General features: G+C 43.3%; 1 protein-coding gene across 3 annotated transcripts in view; it reads left to right on the forward strand.

Annotated features, from left to right (window-relative positions):
• Positions 1-16,558, forward strand: part of LOC137423654 (sodium-dependent phosphate transporter 2) — a 55,963-nt gene that overhangs the window by 10,773 nt on the left and 28,632 nt on the right. For all 3 annotated transcript variants that reach the window (XM_078773914.1, XM_068111029.2, XM_068111030.2), the window contains exons 4-9: positions 1,496-1,581; positions 1,675-1,771; positions 1,978-2,094; positions 11,879-12,085; positions 12,375-12,567; positions 14,952-15,338. In XM_078773914.1, coding sequence (XP_078630040.1) covers positions 1,496-1,581; positions 1,675-1,771; positions 1,978-2,094; positions 11,879-12,085; positions 12,375-12,567; positions 14,952-15,338 — 1,087 coding nt within the window. The remainder of the gene's footprint in view (positions 1-1,495; positions 1,582-1,674; positions 1,772-1,977; positions 2,095-11,878; positions 12,086-12,374; positions 12,568-14,951; positions 15,339-16,558) is intronic.

A 16,558-nucleotide genomic window follows, 5' to 3' on the forward strand; every position in this document is an offset into this window, starting at 1 on the left:
ACCACTCCTTTTGCATCTTCAGATGCCTAGGGCTGCCGAAGCAGTTTCCTTGGCTATCTATCTATAATTCCAGCAATCTCTGTGTGTCTGTCTGTGTGTCTGTGTGTCTGTGACCGCTGTTTCTCGACAACCACGGGTCCGATATACTTGAAACTTGCCAGGTATATTGCTGGGGACCCGAGGATGTGCCTTTTCAAGGTTTGTAATTAATCGGACAAGTACCTACCGAGCTATGTCCAAAAAACGCTTCAACCAATCAGAGAGCAGCGAGCTATCACGTGTGCCGAACCGTTAATGCAATGCAAGCGTTAATGCGTTAATGCAAGGCTTTTCTTTTTTTCCCTCTTCTCTTTCTACTTTTCCTTGCGATTAAATTGCAAACAGCCAAAATACGTTGGCGCTAATTGAATAATTGGCCATTAACACTAAAATAATCGTAACTGCGATATGCCAACTTCCGGACAGTGCAGCCTTCCATGTTGTTGTTGTTTGCAGCAGCTGTTTGCAGCAAGGCAAGGCTTTTCTTTTTTTCCCTCTTCTCTTTCTACTTTTCCTTGCGATTAAATTGCAAAAAGCCAAAATACGTTGGCGATAATTGAATAAATGGGCATTAATAGATAGATAGATAGATATGCGATATGCGAACTTCCGGACAGTGTGCGCGTTACGAGCTGACCGCCATTACGGTACGTAATTCGATTTCTTATGCGCATTATTTCTCCCAATTCAGTCAGAGCGAAGGGCGGAAGCGAAGAGCGTTGTTATTTTTTGTTTACGGGCGTACGGGCGGGGTAGAGCGTACGGGTAGCGTTTTTTTTTTTTTTTGGCAAGGAACGGGCACCCACGTACGGGCAATGCCCTAGTCTATCTATAATTCCATTAATCTCTGTGTGTATGTGTGTGTGTATGTGTGTATGCGACAACGATTTCTCGACAACTACCGGTCCGATATACTTGAAACTTGCCAGGTATATTGCTGGGGACCCGAGGATGTGCCTTTTCAAGGTTTGAAATTAATCGGACAAGTACTTACCGAGCTATGGCGATTTAGCCGTTCGCCGTTCGCTTTGGCGTTGCGAATGGACCAAACCATTTCATGTAAATAGAGGGGGGGGTTCTGTGGTCGTTGCGAATGGACCAAACCATTTCATGTAAATAGAGGGGGGGGATATAATTTTAGATAGATATATAGTACGGGCATATATATAGTACGGGCATGCCCTAGTTGGGAACAATCCTGGATGGGTCACCACTGATGCAGGATACTCAAATGACTCATTTTTTTTTCCCCGGTAAGCTGATACTCATTTTGCCGACCTTGGAAGGATGACAGGCTGAGTCAACTCACCTGGTGTTACTTCAACAGCATGACAAGGGCTTGAACTCAGGACCCTGAGATCTCAAGCCAGCCACCTTCACCATTAAGCCAACACCAAGCTTTGAAAAATGAGAAGTTATAGTTAAAACTATGAAACGGTGTGTGTGTGTTTTGCAGTGGCCTCTTGGTTCATCTCCCCACTGATTTCAGGAGTAATGTCAATATGCTTTTTCTCCATCGTGCGATATTTTATCCTCAACAAGGTTCGTACTTGTGGGTTTTGGAGGGACGGCATGCTTTGCTTGAAATGCATTTCTTTGCTGGATTTCTTCCTAAACTAACGTTGTCATTGGTAGCCCGATCCTGTTCCCAATGGGCTCAGAGCGTTGCCGGTGTTCTATGGCCTGACCCTCTGTATAAACCTCTTCACCACCATGCACACTGGGTTTCCTGGTGGGTACACTACCGCATGCCAAACCACCATCACCGCTCTGACCCGTGGCTTTCCCTGTGCAGTACTTTTTTTTTTTCTTCCCTTTTGTGCAGCCGTGTTATTCCTTTGTTCAACCTACCTATGTTATGTTTGTCTTTAACTTGATTCTTCCTCTTATTACCAATGGAAAGTTTTACTGTTGTCTCCTCTTCCTGCTCCACGACAGTGCTCGGTTTTTCTCTACCTGTCGTCGTACTGTTGGTGATTTCTTTGCTATGTGGCCTCCTCTGTGCTGCATTCGTCTGGTACTTTGTCTGCCCTCGAATGCAGAAGAAAATCGATGGTAAGCATCTTGTTGAGTTGATCACCACAAACTATGTGGGTCACATTCCGCTCTGCCACGCAAGCGTATTTATTCTCTTTGACCTTGATTAAACAGCACTTTCGGATGGGGTAAAGTTGCATAATAGGGCTTGACATGGTTTGTTTTTGGGGAGGATGATTTTGATTTTGTGGGGTAGGGGACAGCAAAGTAGAGGAGGTGTTTTGTGTTTTTTAACTTTCACTGTTTTTCACAAAAGCAAAAGAAAAAAAAAAAGTTGGAGTTATAAAATGTTCGATCAAGAGAACACTCCATTGCCAGCAAAAGAAGAATATAAGTATGAGAAAAAGCTCTGTATGCTTTGTTGCTAACGCTAGTGGAGCCCACATCAAGTCCATTGAACTTCTGCAATTGAATTATCCCAGTGTAAGTGTTGAAGGGTAACTCTGCCTTCATCACGAAGTACACTGGATTAAAGGCTTCGTAACACGAGCATGTTGTTCCCTGTCCGTTCGGATGATGGCGTGAGGAATAGTCACTGGTGTCGTAGGCACCGAATAAGTTTATTTATTTTTTCTGTAATCGCAAGTTTTGTTGCATTAGCGCATTTGCTATGGTGTTGGGAGGTATGGTGATTCTGCACATGCACATTGGGGGAAGTTTGAAGATCCGATGAAGGGTCCAGACTCCAGATGTGTCGGCGAAGGCTATGAAGCTGCGACATATGTTGCAAAATATATCATTTTAAACCGTATCCAAGCCACTTCAATTCTTTCCATTTCGCCTGAAACTTCCTTTGTCATTTATTTTCATACTTGAATGTACCTTGAGCGCTTCTTCAAACGGGGTCTCCACTATAGGTCCTGGGAGATAGCTTGACTTGTTTTGGTTTTGCAAGCGACCATGTGAGCATTGAGCAAGGTACGTGCTTGGTCAGGTGGAATACACTGTTAGCTTTGTGAAGGGTCATATATAATCACGGACTCCAGCACCTTATATATTCACACACACACACACACACACACACACACACACACACACACACACACACACACACACACACACACACACACACACACACACACACACACACACACACACACACACACACACACACACGATATTGTATCGGCTGTTCCTAAAATGTAACAAACTAAATTTTCAGGATTGTTGTAAATGATAATTTCACAACATCCTATATTCAACTTTGTTTAAATAAACCTCAAAAATAATCCCCTTCACTAAAATATCTTGTTACCTAAAGTAAGAAACACACACACACACACACACACACACACACACACACACACACACACACACACTCCAAATACCCTGAATGTATTTTCAATATATGTTATATACACACACACCACACACACCTTTTATTGCTAATTTCACAGTAGCTCGGATCGGATGCGACCAGCGTATATACACAATTAATACACACAAACTGCCTTTCAAATTACTTTTGCACCTTTGCAAGCGCTCACATGAAAGATCGTGCCTAACAACCACATTACTGTAACTTTTATTGATCCAGGAGGTCGTTTTGTACATCAAAACATTGTTTTGTACATGCATATTTAATATTTTCAATATGAATGGTCAAGGCACGATTATTGATGTTACATGAAAGGGCAACCGATTCATTAGTTTGGTTCCTCAACACCAAATGTTGGTTGCCCTGGGCAACTGTTAATGTCAAGCCTTGGTATAGGGCCAGATAAGCTCTTGTGCTTCATTACTGGATGACCTTAACAGGATGCATTTGTTTATAACACCTAGACCTACCTTGCCTCATTGACATCAGAACCACTGTGTTCTCGAACACTTAAGTGTTTGAATTTTGATGAGATGCATTGCAATTATGGACTTTTTTTTGGCCAAATTTAACAAATGACTAGCGAGATTTTATTTTTACATTTTAGCCTTTCGCCAAAAATATTTGTAATTAGAATTTTTTAAAAATGCTACAACCATTTTATTACGCTCGCCAGAGGAGAGGGTATTGCATTTGAGTCTGTCTGTTTGTCCACACAGAATAAATATGATTTTCTTTGCAGCCGCGTTGGTCCGATTGACAGGAAATTTTCACCATAGGGTGCACCTCCTGTATAATTTTTTAAAATGATAATTACGACGTCATAGGCAGGTCACGTTTGGATTTTTTTTTGGAAAAACCAATAAACTTTGCACCTCTATCTTCAAAAGCGCTGCATAGTAAAAATTGAGACATGACTCATTGTAAAGAACTCTCCATGAGGAATAACATATTGTTACATTCATAGGGGGTAGGCAATGATTACCTTAGTCTAGGTAGAATTGCATAGGTAGTGTGCTCCGACTGTCGTGAAGAAGAAGAAACCCAATGTATCATGAGGATATTCGTTTAGACCGGATGTCGTGTAAGCGCGACGCTGCCAGCCGCGACGTCACCACATCAAGCAGGCAGGGTCGTAAGGCCATGCCCTGGAGAGCAGTGATTGGTCCGGGACCATGGAGGGATGGGATGGCGGCCGCTAATTGGGGAGTACGCGAACGTCATCAGAGGAGGTGGAAGACCGGGAATTTTAAAGACTCTAGTCCTGACATTTAGTCGTCTGCACGATTGGATTTCATAGAAAGCGGCCACTGTTCGTGTTGTCTCCTCTTGGCTTTTACTCAGTTTCCGGATCTGGAGGTGGACGGTCAGAGGACTAATGGCCGATAAACTTCTTGCATGGGTACAGTCAGTACGAGCAGTACCCGACATTTGCTCTTCCTCTTCCTCTTCTCTCTGCTCATCTCTTCGCTGTGGACGTCGATGGGGAACAGTCACGATTGTCAACAGGGGTGTGCCAAGGTCCTGCAGATGGTCGCGGCTCGTGCATTCTTTCCTCTTGGTCCAGGCATCATCTCGGTGCGCTGAGAAACGTGCGTGCTGGTGCAGCGAACGACGAAGACTAGCGCGGCTGAGTGGGCGAGGGGTGCTGAGGCCTACTTGCCGCCGAGGCCTGTGCCGTGCCCAGATTGCGCGCTCGGGCCTGGACGATTCCCGACTGGGTTCAAGAGCCGCTCAGAGCTAAGTGCCCACAAAATAACACATTTATTTTCCAGTTATTTTTTCCCTTGTGCTGTTTCATGAGTCTGTGTAGGGTGCGCTCCATTTAGGATTTTATATTTTATTGTGCACTTATTTTATTGAATCCCTGGTGTTGGGCTAGCGGCTAGGGTGCCAGCTTAGGATCCTAGGATCCTGGGTTCGAATCCCAGTCGATCGCTGAATTAACGCCAGGGGGGTTGACTCAGCCTGTCATCCTTCCGAGGTCGGCTAATTGAGTACCAGTTCACTGGTAATTCCCTGCTTGTCGTAAAAGGCGACAAAAAGGGTTGGCGGCAGGAAGGGCATCCGGCCGTAAAACATTGCTTCAAAAAAGGGGACCGATAAACAACAACCACGGTCCCCGAAAAAGGCCAACCCCCGCTTGAGGGGGAAAAAAATGGCCTCTAAAGGTGGTTTATTGTGCACTATCTTGTTACCAGCATTTCTTTAATAAAGCCGGTATTGTACATTTTGAATTCTGTGCCGGCTTGAATGGATAATTATCGCAGGTTCGAAGAATGCTGGGGTACCCGCGCAGGCAGGTGCTCACGGCCCTTCCCCCACTTCCCCCACTCCCCCCCCCCTCCACCCCTCCACCCCCCCCCCCCCACCCCCTTTTGCGCGTATAAAGAAGATTCGCCATTGGATTAAAAGCCTTGGAGTTAAAGCTCGTTTGGTCATCTGTCGCCCTGCGGTGTTCACTACAGGGTAGACACACGACAATATGTTAATGATGATGTTATAGGTGCCTCCATTATGACGTCATAATTCGACAAGCACAAAACTTCATCCGATCCAGATGAAATTTATTGAGCATCAAGGGATAAATTGGTGGAGAAAAAAAATGATGACTTAATTGGTCACGTGGTTCGGCTGCCGTATTTGTTTAAACACAAAACCCTTAAATACCACTAAAAACACGTCCTGGCGAGGCTCTGCCATCTGATGGCTCTTTCTTGTTATCTAATGTATTTAAAGCTCTCTAACCACTGATTCACAAGTTACAGCAGAAGCTCCAATGTTGTATTTTCAGCCCACCTGGAACATATTTCAGGTGATCTTATGGGATGGCATGCTGTCTGTCCGTAAACAGTTGCAACTTCTCCAAAACTGCTGATGGGATTGTGACCAAACTTGGCTAAAATGAACTTTGGTGTGGTAGAACTCAAGTTTGTTCACGGCATCCTCCCCCTCCACCTATAAGTAGGTCATCCCAAGGTTTAAAGGTCCCAAAAGTACTTGACTTTCGATCTCGTTTAGCTGCCATTTTGGATTTCAGGAAAACCTTTAAAAACACCCCTCTCAAACCGCCTAGCCGATCAATGCAAAACTTTTAATTTGTGACCAACTACCCAAGGGAAAAATAGTTTGTAAACAATGACATCATTCACATGGTATGGCAGCCATCTTGGATCATAAGAAAACATTTTTTAAATCCTCTTCTCTGAAACCACTCAACTGGTCAATGCAAAGCTTTACATATGTGATCGACAACAAGCAGGAAATATAGATTGGTCACGTGTTCTCGCAGCCATATTGGATTGAAGGAATAGCTTTAGAATTAATCTTCTCTGAAACCGCTTAAGCAACCAATGCGAAACCTAATAAAATATATGTTTGACTACCTTTGGGACCGTTTGATTAAAATAATCTTACCCGGTATGCAATATGGCCGCCAGTGTCATCATCATCATCATCATCATCATCATCATCATTATTATTATACGGAAATAAAAGGTAATCCTGTTTAAACTTCCGATCATTCCATCGATGGGGTTTGTATATGTCCCACTACTTGACATAAATTGAACATAATTTATTGTGAGGTGTGCGTGGTTGTTGGGAAATCAGGGTAACATTCGATGAGAGGAGGACCAATGTTTGTCCAACCTGCTCTTAAATAATTGAAGTGATGGTGCAGTTACCACTATAAACTGAGGAAGGGTATTCCATTTCTCATTTAATCTTTCACTGAAACAGTTCAATCATGTCTCCTCATTTGTCACCTGTAGTGAAGGGAGAACATGCCCAGTTGTCTGAGTCTTTTCTGATAAGCAAGTTGACCAAGTTTTGGTATGAGCTTTGTCGCTCTCTGTTGCACCCTTTCTATCTTATCGACATCTGCTTTAAATCTTGGATGCCAAATTGCATTTCCATGTTATAGAAGAGGACGGACCATGGAGTTGAGGATTAATGGGAAAGTTTCCTTGGTGAAGCTGGAAAACGTCCTCTTGATGATAAGACCCAACATCTGATTGGCCTTGTTGACAGATACAGCTACATGCCTGTGGAAAGTCGACTCGTTGTCTATAACAACACCAATGTCCTTCTCCTCCTGTGTAACTTTTAATACAGAATGTGGACAATATTTCAAAATATAAATTTTTGACACTTTGGATTTGTGCTTAATCAAACGGGGCTAATTTTGGCACAACAGGAAGTGACATCATCATACCAGGCGTGGACAATATCTCAAACTAAGTCTCATAGATAGCAGGGAGTTGCACTACTGTGAACATCATGTCAATACTACCTGGCCTAAAATGTGTATTCAAATCCAGCTCTTATTTTTACCCTGATCCATCCATCACTCCACCTTTTGGCAACCAGCCAGGAGTGCGTGCAGGACCATTGGTCCTCTATTTTTAATAAATAAGATTATCCAAGCTTGCATGACAGATGATCTTTACCCCTGTTAATGTCGTTGTATCCAGTTTATCTTTGTTACCTCCACCACAGGAGGTGGATGGAGGTTATGTTTTCACCTCTGTCTGTTTGTGTGTGAATAGGATATCTCAAGAAGTTGTGGACAGATTAAGATTCGGACGAAATTTGAGGAGGTTGGGTATGTGACAAGGACGAAATGATTAGATTTTGGTGAAGATCTGGATCCAGATATGGGGCTGAGAATTATTTAAAGTGATTCTTCACCATTGACAGATGGGGGCAAAAAACTATATATAGCACGATATATAAAAAAGTTGTGGACGGATTCGGACGAAGGTTGATGGACTGGTTGGTTGTGTGACAAGGAAGAATTGATTCAGTTTTGGTGAATATTTTAATCCGGATCTGAGAATTTTGCAAGTGATTCCTCACCATTGAGTGATAGGACCACAAAGGTTTTTTCGTATCATATTGTTGCGGATATGGGATTTGCATCCATCCATATCCGCTTGTAAATATTCCCCTATTTCCTCAATACTTCCCAACTATCCCCAATCCCCCATTCCCTAGTCCCATTTTCTGTAAACAACACTCTGTAGACCCGACCTCCCCCTATTTCCCCCATTAAATGTCGTGCCCAGGTTCACCGCATCTCATGTAAGACAACTATAGGACATCTTGCTAGTTATTCTTAGTCTATGTCAGTTAAGGACTCGTTTCCATTAATTCTGACTCTTCGTTGCACCAGAATGTGATTGTATGGCACCGTTAGGAAGTTTAGGACCTCCCAATACCTCCCCGCAGCTCTTCCTCACGGTTCAGCAACAACAACAACAACAACAACAGCAGCGGCGGGCGTGGGGAGTGCGCGTCCTCACTCCGGCTTGGTTGGTAGGGGGTGTTGGGAGGGCACCAGGCCTTTCCAACGAGCCGCCATCGAACATGTGCTCGACGGGGTTACCAAATAGGGGCTCCCTGTCAGCTTCTCGTCAAGGGCGGAGCCCGGTAACCCCAGCACCCAATAGAAGCGGCGGACCGGTCCCATCTGGGGCGGAGCCAACCAGCCGAGGGCGTGTCACTCCGCGCTGAGCATGCGCAGGAAGAGGGAGGTGACGTCAGATGCGCGCTGAGCTTGGAGAAAGAAAGACGCCACCTCCGAGCGCTGTGAGGCCTCCCTGCATCTTTTGGACCGTGCTTTATCCTGTCCCCGAGCCAAGGTGCACCTTGTGCTATCGACTACCTGTCCTTCCCTGCCATCAATCCCTGTGTAAGTCAGCCTTGTCCCGTTTGTCTGTGGTCTGTCTGGGATAAAATAAGAGTGTATTTAAGTGCCCATCTCTTCTGTGTCTTTTACCTCACTCTACCTTGTAATCTACCCCTTTTCTCCACCACTAATTATATCCTCCTCCGGAGGTCTTGAGAACTGTACCCCTTGCGTCGTTTCATCTATCCCAGTAGTTGTGTCCTTTCCAATCATTGATTTAGCATAGCGCGATTTGGTCAACGTTCGAGTGGAATCGGGTGAGTTGGGGAAGAATCGGGGGAACTGTTGGGTCGCGGTGGACCATCCGCTCGGCCCATAATAACATCTAATCCGCGATCCGTAACAATATTTAAAAAAGTTGTGGATGACTTGTAACAAAACTTGAGTGGATGAGTTGGGTTCAGTGACGAGAACAAGTCCGGATCCAGATATGACCTATCAGTGGGATACAAAAACTGTTCAGTCTGGCAGAGGTATGCTCTCTACCAAGTGCCGTTCTAGTTTATTATGCTGCAATCATTCCTTTGTCTGTATTTACTTTCAACTTTATCTTATTGTTGTGTCCCCGGGGTTAAGACCCCTGGGTGACGGATGACCGAAACGAGCTTTAATTCCGAGGCGTACTTCGAACCTTGGCGGGATTGGATCGTCTTTGGTGCACGGGAAAGGGCCGAAGCCTTAACTAATCGGACGGCCGACACTGGGTTAATTCGAATCCACAAACAAATGAAACAAGACAAGAAAAGTAAAATCAACAAATAATGATTTAATGAAAATAAATGCAAAGACAATAAAAATGTTAAGGTAAAACTAATAGTAACAGGCTAAGGTGAGGGACCTCCCTACGGACTCAATTACAGACACAGGGAGAAATAAAAGAAAATAAAATGGTTTGGTATTCGGCCAGTACTCAGCTTTGCAGTTCAACCAAGGGCTTGTAGACGTTCATCGCCTCCAAACCACCGTGCGGGAAGCGCATAAAAATGGCGCGGGGTCACGCTCCTCGATGTCCCAACGTGAGGTAATTCTCGCAATGCCGACTGCCCCCAAATCTCTCTTGTTCAGTCTCTTCCCCACAAGCACACACCACAAGCCAAATATGCGCCACTGCCCACAACCAAGCCAGAACAAAGGAGAGAGCGGCAAACACGACCGTCCGTTATGAATCCCAGGTTCAGAAGAAGAGACCAAGATGGCGAGACGGCTTCTTTTTGCTCAACTAGCTCTCGAATGCTCGACTCTGACATCACACTCTGTCCAATCACCGACGTCCCATTACATCAGTCCATTGCCACAACCAATAGTAGTCTTCGGGGCGGGGCCTCACTGCCCTGCTTGACGCCCAATGACTAAGGTCGAGGCATGGCCTCCCCATCACGAGTCGTCGGCAGGCGGAGTCTAATCTCTGTTCGGATGACGTCGGGGTTTACTTGCCGATTGGCAAGCGTGGTTGGCCTGACGGCGTGGTCGGCTAATGGAGCCCATTGCCTGGCCGGCTGAGTTTTATAAGAACATTAGGGAAAAATCTCAGGGGCAATTACACACTGGGGGTTATCCTTCAACCCTACCTAATTAGCATTGCTCCACCCCTCGTATGAAGACACATATACAATCTTGTTCCATACGGATTCCCTACCTATGTACATCGAGATGGCTTCTTCGCGTCACACGGTCCATACTGAAACCTACACATTCTGAACTTTCCTAAGGTAATCCATGCCTACCCCCACAAACATAACATTATTTTCAGCTTGTCCATGATGTTCAAACATGACATTTCATAGTGTCAGTGATCTTACTATAATTCACCAAATGTCCGTCTGTCTGTTCGAAGGTACCATAAAAACTGCTGAACCGATCTCAAAGATATTTTGGGTGGGTAATCCTGGGACCCCTGGGAGTAAAATAGGCTATTTAGTTTTCCCAATTTCAGCTTTGGTCTCCAGCATTCTCAGGTTTGGACTCCCGCATAACATTCGCGTTCGCATAACATTCATTGTGACGATGTTCTCATTGTGACGATGTATGTGTTCACGGTAGTGTTTGACGTGACGGTGTGAACGTAATTTCGTAATGTTTTTCGTTTCGTAATCCTTTAATGAACGTTTAATGTTTAATGAACGTTTAATGCCCTTCGATGTCCGGGGCCGCACGCGTGCTACACTGGACGGGCCAGCGTGTACCTTGCCATTCGCAGTCAGGCTCGGGTAAACTGGGACTGGGGCTTGAGACGGTGTCCCACGAACGAGGAATTCCCAGTAAGCGCGAGTCATCAGCTCGCGTTGATTAAGTCTCTGCCCTTTGAACACACCGCCTGTCGCTGCACAAACATCACAATGAAACACAATCACAATTCACATATTCGTGCAATTCGAATAAATACGGATAAATAAATTCGAATTCAAATATTCGAATAATAATTCGAATATTTTCGTCACAATGAAAACATCGTCACAAACGGGTACTGGAGACAATGTGACAAACGTCACAAACAAGGCCATTGCCTTTTCATTTCGGCTTCCCAATTGAAGCCCCGCCCATAGGGCGGGTACCGTTGCTAGTATAAATAATGTATTTTTTATCTAATGTAATATTTTAATCTCCTGACATAGTTATGGGATTAACAGAGGATTACATTTGACTAACTGTGGTAGAGGAGGGGTTGCATTTTTGCAGTGATTGATTCAAATTGTATTTCGGGTGAAATGTCCGATTTGCTTTATTTGTGGCAAAATCCTGTATTTTTATGCTGTTGTGTAATTGTTTGTTCATACGTTAATTTTCTCCAACAGGCCTCCCCAAGGATGTAGTCTCTTGCGAAGGTTTGGAGTCTGAACCGAGACCCCAGTGTCGAGATGAAAATGACAAGATCGTAAAGGATGGTGGGATCGATGGAAATACACGAGGAACAGATTTTGGAAAAAGCTTCCCGTGTGACCATACATCCAATGGGGGAAAACACCTGAGGAGCAATTTGACCACTGACAGCTGCTTGAATGGTCAGCTTTAGGTTTAGAATTTTATTTTTTGTGCATTTAAGTCTGGTGCTAACTCGATTTTGCTTTTGAGAAATACAGGTAGTTTGTATGAGATCACATTTCTTGCATTATCCTCTGCTGCAATGGTCATGAAATGGCATTTGATAGAGGGGGGGGGGGGTGAGGGGAGGGGTATATACTTTGACGTTTGCTTACCGTTCTTCGGCTCTTCCACCACCCTTGTGTGACCTTTTGCAAGAGATAGTTTTGTAAAAACCGCGAGTTTTGTTTCGTATGTGTTTTCTCCTAGACAAAGCACATACAAATGGATACTGCAAAGTCGTGGTAAATACCGAGGTGACTGGGACGGAGTCTGTAAGCCGCTTGGCAAATGGCCACTACAACACCATCCACAAAGACTCTGGCCTTTGCAAGGAACTCCTGCAGAAAATTCATTTGGACCGCATTCTGGATGGCTGTGGTAATGATCCCCAGTCCAGCAAGTAAGCTTTGCGACAATGTGATCTTCTTCTCAGGGAGCTGGTGGATGGGTGCAAAGTAGAGATGAAAAATATACAAAGTTATCAGATGTTCAAGATTCCACTTGAATGCCGAGTTAAGGTGGTAGTAGTAATAGTAAGTCGGGGGAAGAAGGGAAAGGTGGTGATGGGTTTAATTTTACTCTGGCAAGCCAAAAAACTACGTTGTATATTATAAATTGTGACTGGCTCTGGCAAAAGCAGACACTTGGGGGGCATTTCTCTTGGCCAGAAAAAGCCAAGGAGAGTCAAAGTATGACCACAGGGACCAAATTTAGATGTTTGTATGGATAGAAAGAGCAACTTCTCTAGATTATTATGCACCAAAACATTTTTCCAAGAAACAACAGAAAAGTTGTGACATTCGAGAAGAATCTAAAATGTCATTCTCAAAATGTGCTCAAAAAGACACGAAGATCGCAAAATTTCGATGTTTTACGATGAGCCATACATCGTCATTCGAAGGAGATCCCTGACATACATGCTTGGTATGAATGAAAAGCTCTACTTGTGCGCAATCTTTGTGCGTGTGAACTGTATTGTGAACTTTGAACCTAATTATCTCCATTGCTTAAACGAAAATATAATTGTCATTAAAATACCATAACTTCGTTAATTTTTATCCAATTAACATAATGTACATATCAAATGAAAGGGAAAAGCATGGGGAATCAGACGATATCAAAATCTCAATTTTGATTTTTGTCCAGTGTCTGCTTTTGCCAGAGCCAGTCACAATGAATGGTTTGAAGTAGAGGTGGTGTGTGTGTGATTGATATTGAGGTGGCAACTGTTTTTTCGTCATTTTCTTTCCCCACTGAAGAGAATTGGGAATTCAGTCATTCTTCATCATCTGCCTCATTTCTTAACCCCTCCTATTCCTTCAACTTTAGAATACAGAAGAACCACCTTTAGAGGCCATTTTCCCCCACAGAGCAGGGATTGGCCTTTTTTGGGCACCGTGATCCCCTTTTTGAAGCAATGTTTTATTAGTCAGGTTCACTTTGTTTTTTCATTCAAAATCATGGTAGATTAGCAAACCTATACATTTTTGGAAACGTTATTACATGGAAAATCTGAAAATCAATGTTTACATTTGCCAATTCCGACCAATTCGATTCGACCAATCCCATTCGACCCATTCGACCAATCGCTTCGATCGACCAATTCGATCGATTCGATTCGATCGACCATTCGACCAATTCGATTTGCCAATCAATTTGACCGACCTTTGCTTGTGTGGAACGGACTGTGAAAACGATGCAGACTATATTGTCGGATACGACACACTGGACAGTGATGATGAACTCTAAATGGCATATTCTGTAATCGTGTATGTTTGATGCCATTGACTGCCTGTGTATATTTTGTCATTGACTGCCTGTGTAGATGTGAAGTTATACTGACTGCATGTGTATATATGATTTTGCTGACTGCCTGTGTATGTTTGGTGATATGAATTATTGTGACACATTTTGATGTTATTAACTGCCTGTACAAAATGATAACATGTATTTGATTATGCAACTTATCGCGAATATAAAGACAGTATTTTGCAATTCAAAACCTTTGATTCGTGTCTTACCATTCCCCATAGCACTAATTTGATACTTTCATTGGATTCCTTGTCCCTGAAAATATAGGTTTAGTATATTTTTTTAAAAGTTTTAGGGTAATTAGAGGCAGAAATAGAACAAAATATGTATTTTACAGTGGCCATTTTGAAAATCCAAAATGGCCGCCATACAGGTATCTCTCCAAATGTAAACATTGATTTTTAGTTTCCTTATGCTATAACCTTTCCAAAAATGTATAGGTTTGCTAATCTACCATGATTTTGAACGAAATATAATTTATTGACATAGTGAACCTGACTATATGGCTGGATGCCCTTCCTGCCGCCAACCCTGTTGGTCGCCTCTTGCGACACACAGGGAATTACCAGTGAATTGGTACTCAATTTGCCGACCTCGGAAGGATGACAGGCTGAGTCAACCCCCCTGGTGTTAATTCAGTGATCGACCGGGATTCGAACCCAGGATCCTCGGATCCCAAGCCGCACCCTAACCGCTAAGCCAACACCGGGCTTAGTGCCAGCACCAGGCACTCTTCAACTTTAGAATGGATGGAAATATTTGAGGATTGTCGACTGCAGCCTGTATGCTATGATCTTTGCTTTATATTCACCCCTTAACCCTTTTTCTGGTTACAAAACTATCCAATTAATATGTTGTGACTCAGAATAAATGGAACTCACAGGTGTGCATGTTCAAGCTGATTTGTTTCCATTGATGTAAAATATCCCCACGTACCCGTTCTTTCTCAACTCTGCTACCACGTTTGCACAGGCCCCTGCAGCGGCATAACAGCTACTCTACATACACAGCAGCGATCTACGGCCTCCCAACACACAACTCGAGCCCCGAGTTTAGCAACGTGCGACGCACCGATGAGATGGAGATGCAGCCTGATGTCAAGTCTCGAATCCGCTATGACAGTTATTCCAGCTACTGCAATGCCGTAGCGACAGATGCGGACGGCGTCGTTGTGGTGCCTGGACTTTCAGAGTCGGAGGAGTGTGGTGACGGTGATGGCGAGGGTGTCCAGACAGAAGCAGAGCAAGTAAAGAAAATCAGCAAGGACCAGGACAAGCCGGAGGTTTATCTTCTCTTTCACTTCCTGCAGATCCTCACTGCCTGCTTCGGCTCCTTTGCTCACGGTGGCAATGATGTGAGGTAAATGGTGGTGAGGTCGACTAAACCTGGTACATTAAGATATTGTTGCATTTTACTATAATCATAGCTGCAATAGACATGTTTTAAATTTTGTGCCTGCATTGTTAGGCTTCACATTGTAATCAAAATCAAATTGTATAATAATACAAACTTGTGCTCATAGCTGCAATAAGACATGTTTTTAATTTTGTGCCTGCATTTTTAGGTTTCGCATTGAAATCAAAATCAAATTGTATAATAATACAAACTTGCAGACCGATAAAATATTGAAGCCAGGTTGAAAGTGAAATCAGACGGAATGATAAGTTTTGTTTTGTCATGGAAAACTATCTGATAAGATTATCTTTTTATTGGCTCGGACTTGAACTCGTGCGAAATTTTTTGTTTGGCACTTCGGTTCTGCCCTTGTAATTATTTTTCAGTCGGAAAGTGATTGGGCTAGCTGGATGTGTTTTGTTCACTAGAAGCGAACATCAGGAGTATCGACAAGTCATTTCTCCTTCCTGAGAGTTTGTTTCTGCATCTATCTTGCTCACCCCATGTGCCTTCTGTTATCGCTCATGTTTCCCCACTTACCTTATTTGTCCAAGTCTCCCTCTATTTTGTCCGTCAACCTGATGTCGGTATGTCTTACCCCTGTCCTGATAGTGTTCCTTCTGTTCTGTGTTCTTGCTCTTCCATGACCCTCAACTTTGTATACAAAAAAGGACTTGTGAAAGTTTTGTGATTGTCCTCGGTAAAGAAGCTTGTTTGAATGGTCGAGAGCAGTGTTTCTCAGTCGAATTCGCCTGACGACCCACCTGTCCGAGAATTTAGTCACCGTGACCCCTTGTCATTCCCTGCAGGAGTAAAAAAAAAAAAAAAAAAAAAAAAAAACATTGGGGATTTAAAAGAAATTAACTTTATTTGGCTTTCTCTGAATCAAATTTTTTTTTACTTATGGGTGCAAAACAATCATCATAACAAATATTTGTTACTGTGTTTTATGCTGCCATTCTCAATAGTTTTGAAAGTTATTTGTATCACATAACATTTTTATTATACACATTTAAACACTGAACATAAATATTTAATATTTTATCAATAGGTCAACATCAGTATGGGTTGTGCACTACCTGGTAGTAAAATGAAACTGAAAAAAAATGTATCTTGAAAAAATACAGGGTTATTTTAAAAAACTACTAACAAAAATCTGTGATGAAAAGACTGAAACATGGGGG

Source organism: Myxine glutinosa, chromosome 3, assembly GCF_964187855.1.
Source record: "Myxine glutinosa chromosome 3, kmMyxGlut1.1, whole genome shotgun sequence".
Lineage (NCBI taxonomy): Eukaryota > Metazoa > Chordata > Myxini > Myxiniformes > Myxinidae > Myxine > Myxine glutinosa.